The sequence below is a fragment of the Acanthisitta chloris genome, unplaced genomic scaffold, assembly GCF_000695815.1.
Source record: "Acanthisitta chloris isolate BGI_N310 unplaced genomic scaffold, ASM69581v1 scaffold16054, whole genome shotgun sequence".
Taxonomy (NCBI): domain Eukaryota; kingdom Metazoa; phylum Chordata; class Aves; order Passeriformes; family Acanthisittidae; genus Acanthisitta; species Acanthisitta chloris.
Window position 1 is genome coordinate 1 of NW_008668958.1, and position 25327 is coordinate 25327.

The following is a 25327-nucleotide window of genomic DNA, read 5'->3' on the forward strand; positions in this document are numbered from 1 at the left end:
CGGGGGCGGCAGGCAGCACAGGCAGAGCAGTTGCAGAGCAGCGCTGGGAAATGAGATGGTTGACTTGAGGCAAGGTGAAGGATTTCAGAACAGGAAGGGGGGGAGCGTTTTCACGTCTGCAGTCTGCTTCCACTCCAGTGTCCTTAGCGTAATCACCGCGGCGCTAGCTAGTCCTGCAGGCAGAGAAAGAGGATCTGCGTGCTGAGCTGTGTGTTTAAGATGGAATGGTGCTCCTGTACTTTGAGCTTCTGTGGTAAACACTCTTGCTCAAGCACAGTGAGGGCAAGGAAGAATGTATGGTGGAGTTCCTTTTTCTAGCTGGTTTTCCACCAACAACACAAAGGAAAAAACAACAAAATGCCAAATCCTCCTTTCTTGTATAACTAGTGATTGTTATTCTGGTTTAACTTGTTTTGGTGGAAGAATTTCATCAGTGTTTTTACAGTTTTGGGGGTTTGATGTGCTGAGGGTTTGGGGTTTTTTTTCAAATGGTTAATTTATTTTTTTTCCCCAATAGACATTCAAGCCCTTGGTTGGAAAAAGCGTATACAATTCAATTACTGCAGTAGAATTCCTTGTGGACAAACAGCTGGATTTTGTAACTGAAGATAGTGCCTTTCAGCCCTATCAGGTAAGGAATTTGGTTAATGTATAAGTACTGTTCATTTTACTTAGTTAAAAGCCATGTTTTTATTATTTTGAGAGCATTTTGTAGTCAAGCTCTGTCTTAAAGGAATACTTTTCTATTGATTACTCACAGATTGTTGCTTATTTAGTGAAAGCTTGTATTGGATACATGATCAGATTGACTAGAACCATGTACAGTCAAGCAGTACTATGCAACTAATGTTACTGAACCACCTTTAAGTGAAGTACTTGACCCCTTTAAAGGTTAGCCAGTACCATTAATTGTAGAGCAGATAAAAGATTATATCCTTCCTTCTGAAGCTGAGCTTTCATTTCTAGGTCTTTGCATGATTATGGGGATACCCCACTTACTGTTTTTTTTTTTTTTTAGAAGGAATAGCAGAAAATGTTAGTTTTTTAAAAAGAAGAAACGTTTTCTCTTGTTTTTAATCCTGCTAAAATTTCCAATATCCTTGATTTTACTGCCTTCTCCATTAATTAGAAACACATTAATATATGTATTTAAAGAGCAAGAAAATCAGTAATTCCCCCCTGCTTCAGAAGAAGATCTACAAATCTCTTCTATGACAAATAGACAAATATTTGATACTTCAACTTGTGCTGAACTGATTGCAGTCAGAACAGCCATAAATTCTTGCTTACGGCTTGGATGGTACACTGCAGTGATACAGAAATAGTACTTTAAGACTTGGAATAACAGATGGCCCTGAATAAATGCTATGTAATTTTGTCCTGACACCCCTTCTTCCCTCCTGCTTCACCAAGATGTTTTTTTTCCCAATACCAAATATAGAGCTAGAAAAAGAGAAACGACTGAGAGAGAATCCTGGGGAAAGGAGAGGGAGGTTCAGTTCGTGGAAGGGCTGGTGCTTTTGTGTGTCTGTGGTGGGGAAGCCAAACGAGTTGAACGCTTCTCCTCGGGTGAGGTTGCATGTTGTGACTCGAGCTGCTTGAACAGCTTGGCTCTGCCACAAAGGATAGTTCCCGCTATCGGACCCCACACGAGTGCCTTCTGCCTTCTAAAGCAGCACAGCCTTGGTTTTCAGCTCTGGAAGTGGGGGGGCCTGGCGCGGGGGAAAGCCTGTGGTGTGAGTGAGCTGAGCTGGATTAGCCCAGGCTGCAGCCAGTGCTGTGGCTTCCTCTGCGGAGGGGTCAGGATGACGCAACGGGAGTGGGATATCCTCCTTTGGCAGCAGCGACCTCTTAAATCAGCTGAGCTGTGAAGTGTAAATTCACCCTCAGAGTCCAGCTGCAGCCTTCCAGATTCATTTCACAAAGCAAATACCGGTGCTAGTGTCTGTCCTTTGCCTGAAGTCTATCAAGATCAGGGCTCTGATAATGTTTATTCCAGTAACAGTAATCAATCTCCTTTTGGCAGGAGCTCATTTCTGAGCTGAAGAAAACAAACTGAATATATGAGGGCTGCCTTTTGTTAAATAATCCTACTGCCAGGGCCGGCTGGCACTAACGTAGTGATGCTCTGTGCATTTTAGGTCCTTCAAGGAGTATTTACTGATAGAATATCAGACTCGGAAGCACTTTAATTTGGGAAGGTGCATACGAATAGAAGGTGTCACTTTTGAAAATGTCATGTGAACAGCTGGCTTCATATTAACCTGATAGGTAATACTGAAATTTACAGCATTAGCAACTTGGCTTCCAGAAGAGGTGTTGACCAAAACTGGTCCAAAGCAGTAGCCTGTCAGATACAGGTATAAGCTTGGTCTCCCTCACTAACTCTCGGCCTCCATTTTTGTCATCTTAGAGGACAAGTCTGTGAGAGAGATCAGGCCGTGTCCCCTCTCATGGAGCAAATAGCTACCTCTTAGAGCTGGACTTGGAGGCTGTTGATTTGGTGAGGGGATACCTAAATTGTCTGTTTAACATTACAAGATTTTTTTAAGTACTAAGCCATCCTGAATTTGCATTTGAACTGGATATTGCTTGGATATTGAATGTAGAAACATAAAATAATATTGTGCTCACCGATGAATAGTGCAAAGATTTCTTTATTTGAGTAGTTATAAGAAGTTCTAGAAATGCCTTTCATGGAATGTCTGTTTGCAGGGCTGGCAATGTCTTGTTGCCAAGTTTTGAAAGTTAATTGTACAGAGAAGAGCTTTACTAAATGATAATGTCTTTAAGAGAACAGAAACTTATTTTTTTTAAAATATGAAAACTGAATTATGTACCAACAGAATGTTAGACAGAAATGTTAACTTGATCACTGGGACTTATTTTCTGCTGAAAGGTGCATGAAGTGGGAGGATTGACTTCTCTTCATTTTGCTTTCTATTTTTTTGTTAATGCTGGAAACCACATTCCTGGCCATCAGTCACTTAATGTAAGGTAGTTTGTACCTCTGTCTTTTTTTGGAAGGCCTCCCTTTTCTGTGCCATAAAACAGGGCCTAAATACATCTTTGATAAACTTCTTGTGAAAATCTGCTTTGGTAGAAGATGGCCTTTTTGTTCCCATGTATGGTCTGGAATAGCACTGACCTGTTCTTGAGCAGAAGACAGAACTGAAGAACCATTCTTTGCGGAGATGAATTAATTCTGAAAAGAAATTGTGTGTAGTTTTAGGTTTAAACTCTCATGGCTGCACGTTTTCAGTATGAAGTCCTTAGAGACCATAGTGACCTAAACACATTTTTTATTGCATTTTGCTGTTAGTGCCTAAAATTCCAGTACCTTTCTGCCAAAACAAACCAAGTTTGAATCTGTGTGGGAAGACTCCATTGCACTTCAGATACAGTTCTTAACTACTGAGTAATTTTTCCCGTTGTTGCGTATACTCACAATACTGGTAATGGGCAGCAAATGAGCCTTTGGTATGAATTCTGCTCAGTTCAGTTCTGATGGGGAAACACAGCGTTGTTTCACATATCTGCTGAGCCAGAAGGGGATTCATGAGTGAGGTGGTGCTGTCCAGTTTAGAGGTGACAACTGCTCATAGCAAAGCAAGCAGCACACTTGGCATCCTTTTAGAGTTGGCAGGAAAAACAAAGTTTGAGTAGGCAAAGAACTAAATTACTGTCGTTACCAGAAGTGGTTCTTCCAGAACAAGATTAAAGAGGCTTTGGCAGCACTCGCTGGGGAATTGTGAACCATGCATTCCCATGCCATGTCTGCTCTTTGCATAAATAAACATGTTTCAATTGTTATGAGATTCAACAACCTTCGCAAGAGCCAGATGAATATCGTTATTAAAAGTAGGGTGTGCAGCTGCATTGTCCTAGTCTTCCACGTCTTCACAGGGTTTTCTATAGCAACCATTACACTTGTCAGTGAATTTGTTCTTTACTGCTAAATGTGCATGTGATTTTTCTTTTCCCTTATGCGTGTACTGCTTAGAATCCTGCCCTTCTCTGTAGAGATTCCTTGGATTCTGGATGTGTGGTGCCTTAAACACCAACCTACAACTTGTTTCCGGTGGCTTTTATCTCAGTTGCCTCATGGAGGATGTAAACTGTATTACTCTCTACTGAAACCTGTGTGTGACTGAGTGACTCATTCATTAATCTGGGATGGTCAGACCATTTAGTCATGTAGTTCTTTTTATGGTGGTGACAAGGGGATCTTGAGGATAGAGCAGATAGGAACATTTGCTGTGGTACTTTGCTTAGCAATGAAATGAAAATTCTGTTCTTTGCAGGAAATGATAGACATTAAATTGGCAACATGCATTTCCTACATCAAACTCGTGTCTGTGAGAAGAGTAGTCCTGAAATGGTGTGTGTAGGTTAGTTCCTTAATAGGAATTTCGCTTTGGATTCACAGTGTGCCACGTATGTTTCGTGATTAAGTACTTTTACACTATACAAGTGTAGTGGATTTTATAGTGGCTCTTGCTGTAGATTGAGAAGGAACACATTTTTTTCAAATATGTTTGTTCATATTTTATGCAAAATACCGTAAGTCTACACATAAAGGTGTGACCTAAATCACATCCTCGGAACCAAAATGGTTCTCGGTAATAATAAGTCACTTGTACTGTTCGTGACATTTGTCTGTTGTGATACACATATTAGGTTAAGTAGCAGCAGAGCTAATCATGCCTTAATTTGTATATAGATGAGGATGTGAAGCATTAAAACTCAGCATATGGTATGTGTGACCTAATCAGAGCAGTGTTGTTGTCTGGGTGGTGTTTGGCAGTGCCCATCGTTGGCACTGTTGGGCTGTGATTCTGCTGTTGCTGGCTGAAGCAGCTGGAGTCAACTGCATTATACTTGGGGCAAGCAAATAAAGAATAACAAAAAGTGTCTTATATCTTGTTTTTCCATAATAACTTGTGGAAGGATCTGGAAAGACTCTGCTTTGCCCAGGCAGTCAGTGCATTTGAGCTGTGTGTCTGGGTCGGGCAGAGCAGGGTGCATGATAGATTATATATTTCCAAATATGTACACAGTGTGTGTGATAGTGTATTTCCAAAGGATTTCTGAGCACACAGCGCTGGGGGAAACGTGCCCAGCTGAGGCAGGACAAAGAATTCCAGTGAAGTTCTTCACAATCATTAAACTCTGAAGGGTATTTCACCACTCAAGGAAGAAAGGGGTAGGGTGTTTAGAGTCTTCAAAAAGTCCTCCTTCATATTTGGTTCAAAAAAAAATATCTTGCTAAGAATGTATCTACACACTTCATTTCCTCTCCATGGTGAAATCTCTCCAGGCTTTACACTCACCTTCAAAACTTTTTTTGGCAAACAAACCTGATTGCATTAGTGTTTCAGAGTGGCACTGTCTGCCTGTCTACCTCTGTGCTGAAGGTTGCAGATGTAGAGATACGGTGCTGAGAGCTCTGCCGTGGGAGGTGTTACATGCACAGTGATAGCACTTGTACTTTGCTCTCTTTCTAAATGTGCGTGGCATGGCTCAGAGCTGGCAGGTCAAATGTCTAACACACCTTAAAGATTGCTGAAATACTAATAATAAACTTTCTCACTAATCATGAAGTAGGTATGTCAGATACAGGACCTGATAGACACTTATCTTGATCTATTAGAAATTCAAGTTGTATATACCAGTAAGTAAGACTTGAGCAAAGGGCATTGGGCAACTCCAGTGCTCTGCTTTTCTGTTGATTATGGGCAGACATTGGATATTTCACGTCCGGATGCTCTTGGGTTCTGTGACTTGTTTGCTTGTGAAAGCAAGCAAGCAGGACTTGTGTAGTAGTGATATCTGCACGTAAAAAATTCTTTAAACATCTTGAAATGGGGATAAAATATTTTTCTGTCTGTATTTTAAGCACCCCATAATCATAATTGCACTCATCTTTCAGACTTCTCTTGCTTTAAACTTCAGGGTTAAAAATACCTACTGCAGCTGAAAATTGCCTTTCCCATAAACTTGTACCTCCACTGCCCAGGCAGGCAGGAGCTTTTTGGGTTGGTCCCACCCACTGAGGTTGACAGAAGCCACTGGGGAACTCCTGGTACCAGCCAGCTGGTGGTGGTGGCCATCACGTGCTCCCCTCCTGCTTTCGTTTCCTCCATGGGCAAACCCAGGCATCCACAACTTTCTGCATCTTTAACTCTTCTCAGCATTGTGCTTAAGAACTGTCTGTGTTCTTTCCCATGTCTCTGGTGTCTGGACCACCCCTAAGAAGTCCAGCTGGCTTCTCTGGCAGCATCGTAAAGAGCGATGGTCTAAACAGCTTGTTACTGACACGTCTGTGTTTAAGGGTACAGTTCCAGCATGAGGGGAAGCAAAAGGCAGCGGCCAGCCAAAAGTGGGTCAGATGACTCATACCAGTCCTCACTCCCAGCAACATGTGTGGGACAGAAGAGTTTCATCGGAGCACTCACAAAGGGAGAGGAATGAGGGAGGAGGGATTGGCACCCTCCAGTTGTAGAGTCAGAGGGAGATGCACATCATCTGTCCTAAGCCTGTATTTGTGCCTCCCTTTGAAAAAGAGCTGCTTCCTTGAGAGCTTCCTCTGTCTTTCTTCTCAAAAGAGGTGGAATAAAATTGTACCTGTTTTGCCTTGATCTGTTAAGAACTAAGGGCTTTAGTCACTTTTTTTGTCTCTGCAAGGTTTGACACAAGTGGAGTTCTTGCAGATCTGACAAGCCTTAGGGAAATGAATGGCGAGGAGGGGAGGCCATCAGTCAGCAGGCAGGTGATGCAGCTGCCACAAATAGTGTGGCTTCTCCAGGTGGGAAGGAGTTCAGGTGGAATCGCCGAAGGCTGTGGAAGGCACGCAAGGGAGAAAGGGGAAGAGTGGTGAGCAACCAGGGGTAAGCTGAGCTTGCTACAGTGAGGGTGGCTCTCAAATCCCTAGGGAAACTGTTTCCATCATTTGACTTCATTAACTCCACTCCAGGAAGAAGTGTTGAAATGAGAAATGTAAGAGTTAGGAATTCAGAACAGAAGAGATGGAACAAAATTTGCTGCTTCTTTGAAGGTGGAGATCAGATCCTTTCTGTGAAGTATTTTGGTACTTCTCAAAAGCCAGTTTGGGGATTATGTATTTACAAATCCATCCAGTGTTTCTGGGTGAGGAATTTCCTGTGTTTGATCACAGGTGATTACTTTTTTCACCTGTAAAAGTCTATGGAAAATACCATGCAGTAGTAAGAGAAGGGAGCCTTCTCCTTAGTTCTGTGTCCTTAAAATTTCCATTTGATTTGTTAAAACTGAAAGTTTCAGTATTTTTTTCTTATGTGGTGTTCTTGACCAACACTTTCTATAATCCAGACACAAAGTCAGCTCCTAGAGAAGTCTGTTTCATGTTATAACCAGCTGCTGCTTTACACTGTGTTCCTGCTTTCCCAAGTAGTTGTTGTGTGTTGGGATTGGGAATCCTTAGTACTTGGGGGAACTCAGAAGCATGAGTGAGGGTAAACTCCTGCAGTGTTTGCATGGGAGTGTGTACCCAGAGCAGGAGGAGAGGAGGCATTTGAGGCAGGGGGAAACTTGAGTTTCATTGAAACATGTTCTTGCCCAGATTAAGCCTTATCTTGACGCAGTAAACACAATAGCTCATTTGGTGAAGTGCTCATGGGTTTGTTTGCTTTTGTTCCTTCCTCAGATACAATGGTCCTTTGTTGGAGACTGCTGCTCTATACCTTTTTCTTACAAAATGTATTTTTGAAATTGCCACTAACAGAAGTAGTAATTCATAGTCTATGGGGGAGTGCTAGTGCTTCATGGGAGCTGCTCCACAGCCTTCAGCAGGTAGTACAAGTTGAGAGCTGTAGCAGTTCCAGGTGTGTGTATATAATTCCTTTTCCAGGCCAGGCATCTGGGGAGAAGCTCAAGTAATTTTATACCAACCTGCATTTTTGAAATTAAAAGAAGTATGAATCTTACCATTTTCTTAGACATTGGAATAAGTTCACCGTGGATGTGTAGAGTGCTTTGATGTAGGGTGCATTTTGTGATCAAACTGCATTCATTTTTAACAGTATGCTGGATATTTAAATATAAAGGCTTTTTACTACAGTTGTTTGTAAATACTGACACCCCCTCTTCAATCTAGCAAATGTTTCCTGCCTTTTGCATGGAATTAAAATTGACTCTTCCTGTTTTCCCCTGTATCCCTCTCTTCCTGAGCGTATCTGCCAGCATTGCAAGGAACAGTATTTTAGTGTGCTTTTGTTGAGCACGTGGGTTTCAATTACAGTGATTTCTCTGCATCTCACTAATTATTACATATTTTGTGATCTCACTCATGAATTTTAAGTGCACAGTTTAGCAATTGTATTTCGGCCATAGAGGCATAGTTTTCCCCCAGTGTGTTTTCCTCCCTTTCTTTGTCTTCTCTTCACCATTCCACACGTCTTTGGTATGCAACAGATAAAGTCAGGTTAAAGCAGGTTTCGGGATGCATCAGACTCAGTAGGTAAAGTATGGTGCTTGACAGGCTTGGGCTTTTTTGTTATCTTTTGCTTTTTCTTCCCTAAGTGGTGTAGTTCGGTTCTGTGTGCTAGATTTATCTGTGGAAAAATATTGTGAAATACATGAGTATTATATCAGTTTTAAACACTGAATGACTTTCGTAAGTTTACCCCAAGGAACTTATTGCATCAACGACTAAAAAGTCCCTGTTTTCTGATTAGCAGTTTAATCTTTCCTTTTTGCATGACCATTATTCATCAGTTCTGTAAAAGGTTCAGCCACTGCTTTCTCCAGAGTTGCAGAGAGCTGTAGTGTTAATGCAAGTATGATATACATCCCAGCTGGTCAGACTTCTGTTATTTATAGGGAAAATTCCTAAAATGGCTCCAGCAGGCCAGAACAGAGCTCTTTGCAGGAAAAGCATGTGATGATGGTTGCATTGCTTTTGATACTGTCTTGGAGCAGGGGCAGCATTTCCACATGTGCACAGCAATGGGCTTGCTGTTGTATGCCCAGCCAGGCCAAGGGTAGAGAGTCTCTGCACTGTATTCCTGAGGCCAGAGGAGTTTGTTCTTCTGAATGAAATTCTGCAGGAAAACATGCTAATTGTTTCCCCAGCCAATATGCATCACTTCTGTGCAGTGCTGCCTCAAATCCTGTTAGAAATTAACTTTGAAAAGTTGTGTGCAGATACTGTGGTGCTCTTTTAAAATGTGAGAAAAATTAGTTTTACTCTGAATTCCTTTCATATTACCAGTATGTGGGCCAACACTGGTATCTAGTGCTGCTGTAAGAAACACACTTTTAAACAACCCCCTGAAAACCACTTGAAAATAAAACATTAATGCAGTAGGAATTCAGTGGACTAAACGTCCCTGAAACTGGGTTTTAAGGAGGTTTTGAAGGTGTTTGATGTATTCTTTCTGCTTCACAAAAAAAAGAAAGTTAAAATATTTTTATTGTCTGTAAGGATTTGTATTCTGCCCATAATCCTCTTGAGTTGTGGGGGAAGGGAGGTGGAAAGTTGCATGTTCCCAGAGTTCCTGTTGGGTAAATAGGATTGAGGATATCTGCAGGAGAGACTGGGTAGCCCTGTGACTGCTGGTAATCTAAGCTGCTGGTGGTTCAAATTACAGAGCAGGAAGGCATTCACAAAAGTGATACTCTGGTGGATGTTTTTAGGAGGTGGTGTTGATTCTAGGATCTGCCATCAGACTGCCACATATTGGATAGTGTCTTTCTTCTGCCTCAGTTCAAATCTGCAGAGTTTTCTTCTGCAGATTTGAACTGAGAGACCTTTGCTCTTCAATGCAGGAAGCTCTTAGTTATCAGTAGTCTCAGCAGAGAATATTGATTTGCTGAGTAATGCAACTGATAAAAGATTTGATGGAGGTAACTACCACGAGATATGAACTGTCTGGTCTGTCATCTTCTGCGGTAGCAATACAGCCTTCCAGCTCTGCCAGTGTCAGCTGCTGCAGGTAACCTCTGCGGGCCCTGGTGCAAGGAGGATGTGTCTTCTGTCAGATGGTCAGTCTGAGCATGGCTGATGTCTTGGCTTGATTTTTGGGTGCATTAGACTGCCTTTCTAGCAGCTGACTAGTCTAGACAGCTGGTGATAACAGAATGTGCTCTCTTTTTTGCTTAAAGACACCTCTATCCATACAACTTGTCCTTCAGCTGATGTGATTTGGGTCGTGCTGGATACTGTCTGAAAGTTGTTCACAATTCACAGGATATCTGGTTCTCAGTTTAAATTTTAATATCAGTGTACAAAAGAGATTTCTGCAATCTACCCACTTAGCAGCTCTCGTTGTTAGCATCAACTTCACTCTGCTAATTGCTTGCTTCAGGGAAATGTCTGCACTTTGAGGTTTCTTTTTCATAGTAGCAGTGAGTTGCTTAGTGACTCAAAGGCTTGTTCCAGTATGAGCACATGACTTAGGAGTGACTGGCTGAGTGGGGTAGGACCTGTACTCCCTCCCTGTTTCTCTTAGGAGTAGGTAAAACAAAATGCAAAATTTGGACAGAGTTGCATGTTGCTGAGATGGTGGTGATAAATGTGTGGTGCCTGCATTGAGGAAGGGGAAGGAAATGTGATTCAGTGTGAAGTGAAACAAAATGATTGTATGTCTGTGTCATCAAAATGAGAGAGAAGGTGGACATGGAGTAGTGATACTCACTTGACCTTTTATTTGCTTATATGTGGAGAACCTAAGCAGTACATACAGTCACCAGAGTGCTCTGGGTGGAAGCTGACAGCCCACAAGGTTTGTGGGTAGGAGCCACTTGTTTGTGGAAGTCTTCAGATCAGATGCTGAAGATACCTGGTGCTGGGGGAGATTTTGCTGTTCTGACCCAGGTTGTCCCAGCTGCTCCACGAGAGTAACACACCCCATGAGCATAAGGATCATCTGTTAATTTAATCTCTATATTCAAGAGCAAAACTAGTGTAGATGTTAGTAGAGCAGTTTTGGGGCTGTTTTCTGACAACAGCTGCCTAACCCATGTCTGGTTTTGCTTATCCATTGGTTGTTCCTTGCTGTGTGTTTATCCTGTTTGCTGCTCTGATATCACTTCTGCCTTTCCATACTAGATTCTCATCTACAGATACATGAATAACAAACTGACTTGTAAAATGCAGATTTTACAGCATGCCCATTTCATCTGAGACATGGATAGCTTTGTCAGAAAGCAAACATCTCTGTTTGCTTTGAGGTTTGTGAGTTAAGATCAGGGAGACTATTAGATTGTAAGTCAGATTTTTTGCCCCTGTATATTTAGGTTCCTAATTTTAGTATTAAACTTTCCATAAGATAATCTTTTGCATTTTTTAATAATATTTTAGTAGAAATTTCCTGGTATCCTTCAGGGGAGAGTTACTCTTCCAGAATCAGTGCAATGAGGTGTCTTCAAGACTGAAATCTTGACTTGAAGAAGCATATGCAGCTCTGCTCTCCTGATTCTCAAACCTGATAATTATAAAGTCAGTATCAACTCTTTAATTCTTGAACAGGTGAAATGAGGGAGTAGGAGTGTATGGGGAGAAGTATTAGGCATAAGGAAGAGTGGGGAGCTGCAGAAAAATTGTAGGTAGCTTTTCCTGAGAGATGTTGAATTTACTGACAGTTGGAAAGTCACTAAATTTGTAGTCTTCACCTTTTTTTTTTCCCTCGTAGTTTTAGCTTTGTACTTACAGAAACATAGTCGTTGCTGTAACACACTGAAAATAACCCCTAATCCTAAATGTTTGTGGTCTGAAATATCTGTTGTCCTTGGAACACAGTGCGTTCCGAGCCGTTCTGGGTGGGGATTAGTTCCTCCTGTGGTCTAGCCTGGCCCCTGCACGCAGGGCCAGAGTCACTGCCCTTCCCTGAGTTCCCTGTGCAGGTGTGAGCAGGGCTGACCTCAGCTTGACTTTGTTTCTGGTTTTAGGGGTCAGGGTTGTGCCTTCAAGCTTGACTTAACTGGTTCAGATGTAGCCCAGCAGCTGCCGAGTTTGAATGAGGTAAATTGTGACTGTGCGCTCAGAACGGCAGAAAATAGGTCAAGTGTGGGTTGGGTTTACATAGAAAGCGCTCGCGTCGCCTGGTAAGCCTAAGCCTCTTCCCTCAGCTCAGACAAAGCCGTTTAAGGTAAACTGGGAAGTTACGATCTCCCCAAAAAACTTTCTAGCCTTGTAGCTGCAGCGTTCGTGGCTGGTGGTGCCTCGGTGGGGAGCGTGGGGCGGGAGGCTGCCCTGGTTGCAGGGGGCACTCTGAGCGGGTCGATGCGTTTCCCGGCGCGGTGCCCTCTGGAAAGGCGTTTCTGGTCGGGCTGTGCGGCACACTCAGCTCTGCAGCCTGCAGGGCCTCTCTGACCTCCTGCCCACCAGCTGCAGCGGCGTGGCAGCTGGGGTAGCCTTTCACTTGGCAGAAGGGAATAAGGAATAGACTGTTTTCCGGTGGTTTATGCAGACATGATATGTGTCTAGAAAGATGGGAGAAGCAACAGAAGATCTGTATTTGGGCTCATCTAAATTTGTTGATTTCGCTGTAGGTTTTGGTGTGATCTGTTGTGGCATCAGCATTGCCTGTCTGGTGATACCCTCAGCGTGTCCGTTGCTGCCAGCTTTTCTGTGGTTGAGTTAGAGTCTCATCTTTTGCCACTGGAAAAAAATGCCTGGTAGCATGGCAGAGAGGGATACTACCAGTTCATACGTGACGTTCTTGTTAAGACCTTTGGTATTCTGCCTGTCACTTTTGTTTTGTGTGGGTTTTTTCAGTGCTCAATCTTGATGTCAGGCAGGAGAATATTAAGATTGAAGGTTTGTTAAAAATTATAGTCTGTGAAAGAGATTACAGATCAGTGATACAATCACACATGTCAGGTGACATAATCAGTGAAAGATAACAGAGGAAGAAAAAGAAAATTATTTTGCTGGTTATCAGGGAATGAAAATAAGGAGGGACTTGTACAGACCCTTTCAAATGAGGGGCAAAACTTTGAGCCAGGTGTGGGTGTGATGTTAAATCTTTTTTTATGGGAGAAAATGGTCTTCCAAAAGATGGCATTAGAGGACTAGTATATATTCTCAGCAGTGTAGATTTTAAAAAGTGCTTTTCACTGCCTCTGCTCTCTGAAGATTGCTGTGGGAATCAGTAGGGAGGTGTTATCTTGTACCTTGTTTTTCATTTCTGTGCCACTGAAGCTCTATGCAGTTCTAAAATGATTTGGTGCAAAAAAAAAGGGGGGGGGCTGGGGCTCATTTTATAAAACCTGATATTTGCTTATGAAACAAGAACAAAACTGAAGGTTCAGTCTTTGGACACTTTGATCTTTTTTTTTCATTTGCACTGTTTAAATTTAAATGTGGTCCCTCCACCATTAAAGTATTAACAAAATGCTTATTTCCATGTGCAGTGCATACTCAGTAAACATTGTAAACAGGACTGTCAAGTTGGTGATGTACTAGTTTTCATCTAATTCGTGTCCTAAATTATCAGAAAACCTCTAAGCAGCCAGAGGAAGCTATAGTTAATTAAGCCACAGATGGTGAGGACTAATGTGGTGTTGACCTTTGTGAGGACTGCAAAATCTACTTAGTCTTTCTCTGTAAAACACTAGCTGAAATGAGTTCCTACTGATATTAAAAAGATGTCCTTGATGCATGAGGCCCAGTGCAGGGACCCCATGGCCAAGGAAGGAGCTTTCCCAAATAAATGTTTGGAGGTTCCTCTAGTGTATTGAGACTTCATCTTCAGGGCAGTGATTTAAGTCTTCTAATGCCAAAAGCCACAGTTTCTCTAGGACTAATGTACCTGGAGTGCGTACTGTCAGTTCTCCTCCTCTTCACTGAAAATGGAGAGCTGACAGCTGACCCAAGTTTCTGCACAGTCCTGTAAGCAGCATGCAGGCTGTGTGATTGGGAATTGCAGCAGCTACTGGAACCCACTTTTTAGTTGCCATTCTTTGTTCCGGGGTTTAATCTCTTCAGGAACTCATTTCTGCCCCTCGAGGTTACGAAGGTTGACTGGGAGAAGTATTTTAAAATGCTGAGGAAACATTTTGTTTCAATAGTTCACGTCTTGTGGAGAAGGTAGAGAGTTGTGGAAGTGTGTAGGTGTTCCCACCACAGTCATGCCTGGCTGCCCGAAATGGAAAAAGAGCTTCTGGTCCTTTGAGCCTTTCAGAGACACTTTGTATGGTCTTTGGGCAGTGTGCAGGTTCAGCTCATCCAGGGATACCTCTCAGTGTCTTGGAAATTGTTCTGTTATGGAACGGGACTCGAGTAGTAGAATTCTTCGTGTGTTTAGATCTTGGCTTATGGAACAGGACTTAAGTAGGAGAATTCTTCGTGTGTTTAGATCTTGGCTTATTTTCCTGAGGGTACTGTCTTTGTAATTCTTGTTTGGTCTTAAAGGAATTTTGAAGCATTGTAAGTGACCTGCACTTGTTCACCTCTGACTCTGACTGGTAAATTATTTTGGTGTGAATAAGCTTTCTGGAAGTGCTTGCCTGAAAAAAGTTTGTAGGACTTAAGTAGGAGAATTCTTCGTGTGTTTAGATCTTGGCTTATTTTCCTGAGGGTACTGTCTTTGTAATTCTTGTTTGGTCTTAAAGGAATTTTGAAGCATTGTAAGTGACCTGCACTTGTTCACCTCTGACTCTGACTGGTAAATTATTTTGGTGTGAATAAGCTTTCTGGAAGTGCTTGCCTGAAAAAAGTTTGTACTTCCTGGCTAGAGCAGTGTAGTATCTTAACCTGATGGTATGGCCTGTAGTTTTCAACCTGCTCTTAGTTTCTTGCACCAGCCGAATAAACAGGAGTACTCAGGAAAATATAGAATCACTTTGTTAGTTCGGAAAATATCAATCTCTGTCCTCCATGGGACTTCCTTGGAGGTGACTACATTCCCCCCCCCCAACAGGTGAGAATGACCACCCAGAGAGACATGCAGCTGACCCAGTTATTTGGATATTTGTAAAGTGTAGTCCACCAGAAGTGAATTCCTCTTTTGATCTGGAAAGAAGAAAGAATAGCAGCAAACATGTAAAAAACTTGTCATAGATTGGCAAGCTTCTGACAGTCACATTGCTTCATGTGACTGGCTTCCAGAAGGGCAGAAGGGATTATCTCAACCATATCTTTCTAGCCTGTACACCCTTTGTCGTCTTCCCAGAGTTGCATGTAGTCATTTGTCGAGCGAGGGGCACTGCCACATGAAATACATAAAGAGCTTTCTATAGTAGATTTGAAGAAGAATTTTGCAGTCGCATTTATTTGATTTGCATTCTGATTTACATAAGGATTTCAAACCAGCATTAACATCCTCTTGGAGGAGGTATTTCAGGACTTGTGGAAAAACTAGTCTAGGAGAGGGCACCATACTTCTGTTTGTAAAACTGCTTTTAAATGAGAAGAAGCCTGGAGGAAAATCCTACTGGGCATTTAAATCTTCTGTGGGTTAGTCTGTTAGTCATACTATTTCAGCCAAGAAGGAGGGGAAAACTGAAGGTCACAATTGTGAAGGTTCAAATCTGTAGACAGAATAATTGTTCCTTGAGCAATATAAACACAGGGAAAGGAAAAGGACTTAGACGTGTCAGAGTTATCTGCTTGTCTTCAGTGCTAAACCAGGGAAGAGACTGCAAGTCATCAGCCTTGTTGTTGCCCTGTGTCTCCCCCTGTTTTTCCAAAGTTGGTGGTGTGTGGTGAAACGGTGTGCTTAAAGCCGTCGCCTTATAGTTTAGCACGTTATGCAGTGAATTTCCTGGGGTTCAGATGTTCAGATTTAGGATGGAAAAAAGTCAGTCATGGCACACACAATTTTTCATAGATACATGTACTCAAAAGAACAGAGTTTTGGAGATTTCAGGATCGTAATCTATTAGGATCTTCCCTGCTCCCTGTGATTGATTTATTAAATGTGTATTCTGTGTGTATTTAGAAATTCTGAGTTCTCTTTGATAGCCTCTACATAAAACCAGTCATACCAGCATGCAGTCTGCGTGATGGGTCTTTGACCTCACTCGTGCCTTTTGGAGCTCATCTTTAAGGTGAGCTCATCTTTCTCCAGCAGTGGGGAAATAAATGCAAAATGGACTTTGCAGTCTCCTTATGTAAGTGTTCACAAGAAGCACTCTCAGCCAAAGGTTCTGATGTCATGCATCTGAATATGAGATAGAGCCAAAAAGGTACACATATGCTGTGTGTAGGTCATCAGTATCTTCAGTGTCAGGGTCAAAGAAGGCCAAGATGCTTAGGTAGGATGTGAAATCTGAAAAAAAAGAAAAGCAGCAGTGTGTATTGCCTTCAGGAAACAAATCAAAAATGGCTTAAGATGACATAAGAAACTCAGAAACTTTGTGTAAAGAACTCATGAGGTAGAATGGTGTTAACAGTTAACAGGTTTGACTTTGTGGTACCTAATCAGTGTGTATAGTCTCAAAATGAGGATACAAGTTTTCTTAGATGGGACTGAAGGAATTTCCCAAATTGTACAAGATCTGCATGCTAACTGCATTTGTAAGCCACCCACACTCAGTATTGCAGTACCTCGGTCTGTTGCTTAGGTCCAGTGCTGTGGATCTGTTAGAGGGAAATTGTTGGTACAGGAATCTCTTGCAGCAGCTGTGAGAGTGCACAGGAAGGACAGATGAACTATGATCATACAGCTCTAGTTCCAGGGTCTGTTGTGTTCCCCTGGCAAATCATTCCCTCTTCCCAGTGGTGCAGTTCCTTCTGCATGTAGGATCAATGTAAAAATGGATTTGCACAAGTAGGCGGAATAGATCGCTTCGGGAGAGACCACCCTTGAAAAGATTTTGACTTGTGACCCTCTTGTGCCTCTGATAATGCTGCGACATACTTCTTACCTGGTTGGTATTTTTATCCTTGTGGTAGTGGTCCTGTTGGTCTTCACAGACAAAATGGTCTGTTCCATTTTGTTTCTTGTGGGTCTGAGGCCATGTCCTTTGCAAAAGCATAAGGAGAGAGTAATTTTCTCTAATAACTGAAGCATCGATGCATTCTCCATAATGGAGCACAGCAGATCTCCAAGTGTTGGGAAGTGAGTTCTGAATCTGGAGGCATCAGTGGGTTAGCAAGAATAATCTCACCCAGATGAATAGGAAGAAATTGCTCTCGTCACTGGAGGCCCTGGCAGCAATGCAAGACTCTCTGGATGTTGCTTGCATCTTTGTAGTCTGTGGCTGGAGCTCTTATAATAAATTGTGAAGCATCAAGGAACTTGTTGGAGATGAAGGAAAGAAGTTGCTTGATCTCAGCTGTAGGACTGATAAGACATTTTGCATTTTGTGTGTGGAGAATTGCCCTCATTATTTTACCTGTCTGAAGTTCTCTTGGTCCAAATGAATGTTCCTGCCATGCACGATTTCCAAGGCCATCTCCTGCATGAAGCAGATCCCTGTGCCACAGCCTCAGAGACAGAAATAGCAGGTTTGTTCTGAAACAGAAATAGGTGTCCTAGGAGTCTAGAGATGAATGGTGATTTAAGCTGTGCTTGCAAGGATATGAACCAGATTGTGTCTTAATTTTTTCTTGTTACGAGGACAGTGCCACTGAATGTGTCTCAGTTTCCCAGATGATGTCCTGCCAAATAATGAAAAAGAATCTCTTTTCCAGGAGAAATGAATACAGCAGAAATTAAAATGTGTCTTACCTGATTAACAAAGGCCAACATATTTGCAAGGCTGCAGTGGTATTTCTCTCAGAACACTTGTTCATCTTAGAACAGCTTCTGCATTATGCATTATCTCTGTGGGTTTTGTATCTTTGCTTGTGCTCGGTGTGTCCATAGTAAATGTCACAGGTATGGAAAACAGATGTTTCAAAAAATAATCATTATTTAAAACATTTTTTGTCTGCATACCTGTAAACATTGAAGTCTTTAGAGGTCATTTTTAGCTTGTAGTAAGACAGTATTTATGAAAGTGTGATCCTATTAATAGCTTACAAGTCTGGCTACATGTGGGATCTGCCATTCCATGTTCCCATGAAATAACTTTTAGCAGTGTGTTAGGCTTTTTAAGTTTTTTCTAAGAAAAACACAGGGATTTGTACACAGTCGATAAAATTAGCATCTAACTACTTAATATTGTGCTTTAAAATACATCGAGGAAAATAAACAAAAATGTTACAAGTAAACATAACATATGGTTCTTTTTTTAATCTCTACTTTAGGACGACGTAGACAGTCTAAACCCAGTTCTCAGGGATAACCCGCAGTTACATGAGGAGGTAAAAGCCTGGGTAAAGGAACAAAAGGTTCAGGAGATTTTTATGCAAGGTAATTATGTGGGAAATTGTGTTATTTATATTCTGTGTTAGCTAGTTTAAGGCCATTGCTGTGCAGTGCTCATCCCATAGCATTTGTGGTGTAATGGAGAATTTATTTCTAACTTCGAAGTTAGTCTGTGGAAGTATTTGCTAATACAAGAAAACCAGACTGTGTAAGAAGCTGTTGGTGACTGCTTCAGACTGTTCTTAACTTGTTTGATGTTTTACTGATTACACCAAAGGCTGAATATCATTAGTCTGAACATAGATATTTTATAAAGTTTGTTGTGAAAATAAGTGTGTATGAACGGCAGCCACACACATTTTGGCATGTTTAAAACTGGTTTGTGCTCTGTTAGTGTTACTGTTACGTGTGATAACTGCTCAAATACCTGTCTGTGCTTGTAGTTCTTCACAGTTCTGTCGCAGATGAAGAATACTTTCAGGTCCCACCCCACACCCCCACCCCCAACTGAAAAGTGCCTTTCAAGCCAGTTATGATTTTGCAACTCGATTCTATTGCTGGAAGGTTGCAGCAAATGCTGTGTACAGTGATATTTACACTGTGGATACAAGAAAACTAGTATGAACTAGAAGAAATTATTTTGGCTTCATCTTGCTGATAATAAAAATAGTATATGCATTTGCAATATATTCATTAGCTTTCAGGCAGCTCTGCAGAAGCATTCCGAGTAACTGGAGGCAGAAATTAACCTCTGAGGGTCTGGGCTAAAATCCCCAGGCAAACAGTAAAGCAATTGCAGAACATAAATACTTAAGCAGCCATGTCACAAATGAACATTGGAGGGAAGCAGTAAGGAATCAGATATTCTAAGGATGGCTCTGAGGTTTGCTTGCTGTCAGGTTTCTTTGCTAAAACGTAAGATTAGAAGACCAAAGGAATATGGTAAGTATAATATTGATGTTACAGTAAAAAACTTCTGTCTTTCCTGCTGTGGAGTGTCTTGTTTAATTAGATGCAATTATTCTTAGGGACCACAAAAAAGAATGCTGAAAAAAGCAACTTGTGGAGTTGTGTAGAGAGTGAGTTGTTGTGTTCGTGTTAGTAATTTTAAATTTTACTTTAATATCCTCAGGTGCTGCATAAGTTAATAGTCTGTTGATGAAATTTGCAGCCAAAACTGGATTGAGAGGTGATGAAATATCGAATTAGGGCTATATGAACAGGAAACTAAAATTAAGCTTGCTTATTGTATTTCATTAGAGTAACAATAGTAAGACAATTATTAAAGCCTCAGTGTACACTGGTACAGAATCAATACTTGAGCAAAGCCTCAGCAAGGTTGGAATAGTCATCTAAATGGCACTGCCAACCCATCATTCACACAGCTCATTTATGTCCCATAATTCCAGGAAGTGTTTTTTTGTCTTTATATTTCGTATAGTTTCTCAGGCAGAGGTTTCTATGCTTAGAAGTGCACAAATGAGGAGTACCTTAGATGATGAGACAGATCTAATCCAAATGCCCTTGTAGCCTAGCTCTGTGTCTGAGGAGAAGCTGTAGTTCCACTTGCTCAGCTGCTGCGATGCAGTGTGACCGGAGGAGACACGCGCTTCCCCGGGCAGTGACGTGCCACCCACGAGGACCTTGGCAGTGCCACCACCTCAGCCCCGAGGGGTGATGGTCAGCCAGCAGAGAGCTCGGGCACGTTCTCCTGGGGCATAACCTGCTCTTGGTCACAGAGACTTTGCATTTGGCACACACCTTCCAGTGGCTTACAGACAGCCCTCTGGCAGTGCTGCTGCTGTAATCTAGTCATGTTATCCTCCTTCTCTCCTCCCCTCTCTTCTCTGGTTTACTTCACCTTCTCTGTTACTACCATTTTCTTGTTCTCTGCAGTTGAACTCACACAGTTCTGCCATGTCTGTACATCTGTTAAGGCTGTTGCCATGTTCCCTTACTCATCCTCTACAACATGTTTAGAATCCAGCCTTTTGCTTTTGTTGTCTTTGATGCTGAAACCTTCGTGCCATAACTTAGTGTTTTCTGCTTTGACTGTCACAGGTTAAACAGTCTATCTGAAGAAAGAAGAGGGTTGGATAAAAACATTAAAATTGTGTCCCAACTGTTCGAAAAGAAACATGTCAGTTCAAGGAGGGAGAATTTTAGTCAAAACCGGTCCAATTATTTACAAGAGTGAGACTAACAAAAAAAATTGGCTCATGTAACCTTTTCTTTGGGCAGCAGTCACAGCAGCATGCTTTGCAGTAAAGATTGGAGCTTTGGCAGGAAAGTAGTTTATTCCTTGTTTAAATTTTAAAAAAAACAACCCCACCTCCTCCCAAACTTGGCCAAGCTGAATGCTTTTGGGACAAATAAAACCAGTTCAAGGAACACAGTAAAGTGTCTTTGATTTTTAACAATTAAAATACTTGAATTTTTTTCTTCCTATTAGATTTATTATCACTACCATCTCAGGTTGTGTGTATAATAATATTCTTGAAACTCTGAGTGTGCTTCAGCCCTGAACGTATTTCCTGATGGAACTGCACAGGCTGTTTGAGCAGTGTGTAGCTGAGTGTGATTCAGCCAGAGGCTGGAGACAAAGCCAGGCTTTTCCTGTAATGGCTGATTGTGGCTGGGCTGGGCTGGGCTGGAGCTGAGCTGTCCTGTGTCCTATGACTGCAGTTTAATCTCTCTCCTCCTTCCTGTCACCCCAGCAGCATGTAATAAAAAACCCAACCCACTGTTTTTAAAGGTAGATAAGGTCTCTTAAAAATAGATAGGGTAACAGTTGGAGTGAAGGACAGACACAGAGTAGAACAGGGAGTAAGAGGAAAGAAATTGGCACTGGGTCAGTGCAGAGGAGTATAGAAGCTGGAAGCTGCTGGAGAAGGAAGGATGGCGCTTGTAAACTGAGAAGACGACTTGGAAGCCAGTGGCCTGGAATTATAAATGCTACAATGAGACAAGAAGCTGGGGAGAGGCTGGTTTTAGTTATGCAAGAGGCTGAAAATCATTGTGCAGTTAGCAGCGGGATGCAGGAGAGGAGGAGCTGGGATAGGGAAGTAGGAATGGCAGATTTGCACAAAGAGACACAGGCAAAATTTTACTGAGACTGTCTGAATAAGACATAGCTTTGGGACAGCCTTTAAAAGTTCAAGATGTGGAGAATGTGGTTGGGTCAGGCAGTCAGAAGTGTGGGAGCTGAACTGGAGGCGTTTTGCAGGGGCGTATGGAGTAAGGGTTGGAGAGAAGCCATCAGGAAATGTGTCCCCATGGGAACCCCGTCTGGTCCAAGACCAGGAATGTGAGACATAAGCTTGTAGATTCTTTCTCTTTTGCTGCACATACATATCTGTGATTGGCAGTGCCTGTGCTGGCACCCTTCTGACCCTTGTCTGTGCAGCTGGAAACATACTCAGGGGATGAGTTAATGCTGGTAGCTCAGGATGTTCAGTAGGTCTGGAGTTTTCAATTGTGCCATGAATGGTGGGGATGGGGGTGAGAAGGGTGCCATGGCATGGTGTTTCTGCTCCCAGCTGGTTTGAAATACTAGATAATTACATGCAGAAGGTGTTTCAAAAGACCTAGATAAGGTTCCAGAATTAAACCCTAAGACCACTTGGAAATAACTAAATTATTATTGCTTTTGCTCTTCTCATAATCTCTCAAATGGTGGCAGTCAACACTGTCTTTATGGTGGCACACTTTCATATGCTGTGGGTATAATGGACCCAGTCATGTAAACGTGGATGTTTTACTGGAGAAAACTCTCCCCTGTGAGGTCCCTGGCCTGTTTGCTGCAGATGTTTGAGCTTGCTTAATGCACTGGGCAGGCTTTGGAAAAAGTGGTCTTTAGGAAAGACAGAGGAATTCTGGCCTTGCCTGTGTGGTTCAGCCACTGAGCACTCTTAAATAGTTGAAGTTAGGCTGTTTGTAGGTTGTCACTGGCTGGTTTTGCTTCCCTTCCTGTGTGCCTGACCCAGGCCCTGGGGTTTGGTTGTGGAAGTAGTGAAACCCACACAGCTGGAACTGAACTCAGTGGTAGTGTTGCTTAGTCATACAAAATGCTATATAAACAACGAGTGCAATGAAACTTAGGGTCCAGTGACCAAGTGAGACACTGAGGATGAATAAAACTGTTGAATCTCAATTTTTTGAGTCTTGAAAGAAACTTTAAAATAGGTACTGTAGCATACAATCTCCCCATCCCCTCAGGCTTTTGGAGACGAATTGAACTGAGCTCTGCAAAGTGAGGTTTCTTTGCATTTGGTATGTCTGAAAACAGGAGCTAAAGTCTTCATAGCGTGTGTGTGCTTGAGTGCTCTGTGTGGCCATAGCAGGCACTGGATCACTCAGCTGCCTTTCTGCTTGCTGTAATGGAGAGAAACTCTGTGGTCACTTATGGGAAAGACTTGGCAAGATGAGGAGCCTAACCACTAAGATGTAAATCTGTTTGCCAGCAAAGCATCTGGGCATGTGACTAGCCTGTTAAATAGCTTCTGTATAACCTGCTGCTGCCACTTTCTAGCCTTCCAGATTACTTTTCTGTGGTTGCTGTTTGTAGGCAGGAATTTTCCCATCATTTGTCATCATGGTTGCAGAAAGATTTAGTTAGATAAGAAAATTACATGTTGAAAGTGTTGGCAGAATTGACCTTAAAGCATACTTATATGCAGCATTTGCATTTCAAAATGTCTTCCTGAGTCAAATCCACAGGCAGTGAGTGCTGTGCCAGGATTGCCTGTACTTTGCTGTCCATGCTGTGCACGCTGTATGTTTGCTGTGAAGTTCAAAAAAAAGCAGGAAGACCCATGTATGTTTTTCCTTTTTTTTTTCTTCCCCCCCCAAATTCTTCAATGGCTTTTTTATTTCTTCCTCTTCCAAAGGTCCGTACTCCTTAAATGGTTATAGGGTAAGAGTGTACAGACAGGATTCTGCCACCCAGTGGTTCACTGGCATCATCACTCATCATGATCTCTTCACCCGCACTATGGTTGTTATGAATGACCAGGTGAGTTTGGGGTGGGAGAACAAGCTGCAGGTAAACTGTGCTTGGTGGTGCTCAGGAGCACGTGGAGTTGTTCAGTCCCAGCAGGGTGAGGGTGTCACTGCACTGAGCATTGGCTAGCAGGGAAATCCTCCTGAAGGAGAACATTGGTGCAGTGATACCCATCCTGCAGTTTCTTCTGCTCTTGCTGTTTGCCTAGCGAAGTCTTGGAAGTGATCTAGTTTTAAGAACTGGTCTTCCCTGTCAGCTCTGTCAAGAGTCTTTTCTTAGTGATGAAATTTTTAGCGCTGCAGTAGTGATTCCTTTTTCCAAGCAATTGAAACAGTCACTTTCTGCAGTTGAATGAAGCATTTACTGCAGCCCTAATCTACATTTACCATGGTGGGGTTTAATTTAATTTTCTGAGGTCACTGTTACAAAAAGAATTAGTATTGGTGTTTTCGGTGGCAGTAATGAAATCTGTTTCAGGAGAGTAGAGTAATGACTCAGTATTAATACAGTGAGTGACCCATCTGCCTTGAAATGAGTGACAAAATCATGTGTGACAGTAAAAACTTAAGACCAGTCTAGTACTCAAACACATTCTTTCCCTTAATTTGCTCTAATTAATTTTCCTCAAATGCTGTTTTTTCCCTTTGTGCCATGTTCTTTAAAGATCTGGTTAATATTTCCTACTTTTTGAAATATCCAGAAACACTTTTGAGAGTTCTTTGCTGCAGTCGTTTTAGTTCCTTCCTTGCAGCAGTTTTGCTTCTGTTGGAAGCAGTACTGTAATGTGTTTCTGGAGTATAACCTATAGTATATTACATTTTGTAAATTATTTATATATTGTAATTGCTACTTAGGGGTCATTCTGTGAAGAGCTCAGCAGCTTTTAATCTCAAGTTTGCAGGTCGGTGAAGGTGGGGAAGGAAGTGGTGGTGGGTACTTCTCATTTTTTTTTTAAAAAAAGACGTTCTTTTTGCAATGATATCTAAAGACACATTTGCTTTGGTTTGACTCTGTTCCCAGCCTTTGTTGTGTCATATGTCAGTTCTGCTTGTCAGGATTAAGTAGGCTTTTCTCTGATTAGTCTTTAGCACACAAAATAGACTGGTGAACACTGATACAGAAAGTACAGATTGGGCATTGTCTGAACATCTGCTGATTGTTATTTTCTCTCCTTTCTTTTCTTTTCTTTTCATAAACCAGGTGTTAGAACCTCAGAATGTGGATCCTTCTATGGTTCAGATGACCTTTCTAGATGATGTTGTTCACTCTTTGTTGAAAGGTGAAAATATTGGCATCACTTCACGCCGACGGTCTCGTTCCAACCAGAACAGCAACACAGTTCATGTAGATACATTTATCTTTTTACCTAAGTATTTTCCTGTATTGCAAATGTTAAAAGTACATGTTTAAAGACCCTGATTAACATTGCATTTAAGTGCATTATTCACACATTATTTTTAGGGTCATTATACACGTGCACAGGCAAACAGTCCGAGACCAGCAATGAATTCCCAAACTGCAGCACCAAAACAGAATTCTCACCAGCATCAGCAGCAGAGGAATACTCGGCCAAATAAGAGGAAAGGCTCTGATAGCAGCATGCCTGATGAAGAGAAGATCAAAGACGAAAGATATGACTATATAGGTCGAGGAGGTAAAGCCAGTTCATGGAAGGGGAGGGAGAGCTGCTTAAAAATGGTAATAGACTGAAAATGTGATAGACATGTTTTTTTCTCTTACAGAAAACGCCAAAACCAAAAATAAACACTTCCTTAGCAAAAGAAGGAAACCCGAAGAGGATGAAAAAAAATTAAATATGAAGAGACTGCGGACAGACAATATCTCAGATTATTCTGAGAGCAGTGACTCGGAAATGTCAAATAAGAGATTAACAGATTCGTCCTCAGAGCAAAATTCGGAAAATGAGTTAAAAAGCAAGAACACTTCAAAGATAAATGGAGAAGAAGGAAAATCCCAAACTGTTGAGGGAGTAGAACAGACACTAACAGAGAGACGGTCTCCATGGGAGGAAGTACAGGAGGAGAAAAATCGTGAAGAGACAGAAAGACCGACGTTGTCAGTCCTG

General features: G+C 41.9%; 1 protein-coding gene across 1 annotated transcript in view; it reads left to right on the forward strand.

The window, feature by feature from the left end:
* Nucleotides 1-521: 521 nt before the first annotated feature.
* The window catches only part of JMJD1C (jumonji domain containing 1C), a gene marked incomplete at its 3' end in the record, with an annotated part of 51606 nt that continues 26800 nt past the window's right edge, over nt 522-25327 (forward strand). The window contains exons 1-6 of the mRNA XM_009073145.1: nt 522-631; nt 18179-18284; nt 23129-23253; nt 24442-24585; nt 24703-24895; nt 24984-25327. The exon at nt 24984-25327 is cut by the window's right edge and continues 1320 nt beyond it. Of these exons, the coding sequence (XP_009071393.1) occupies nt 18278-18284; nt 23129-23253; nt 24442-24585; nt 24703-24895; nt 24984-25327 (813 nt within the window). The remainder of the gene's footprint in view (nt 632-18178; nt 18285-23128; nt 23254-24441; nt 24586-24702; nt 24896-24983) is intronic.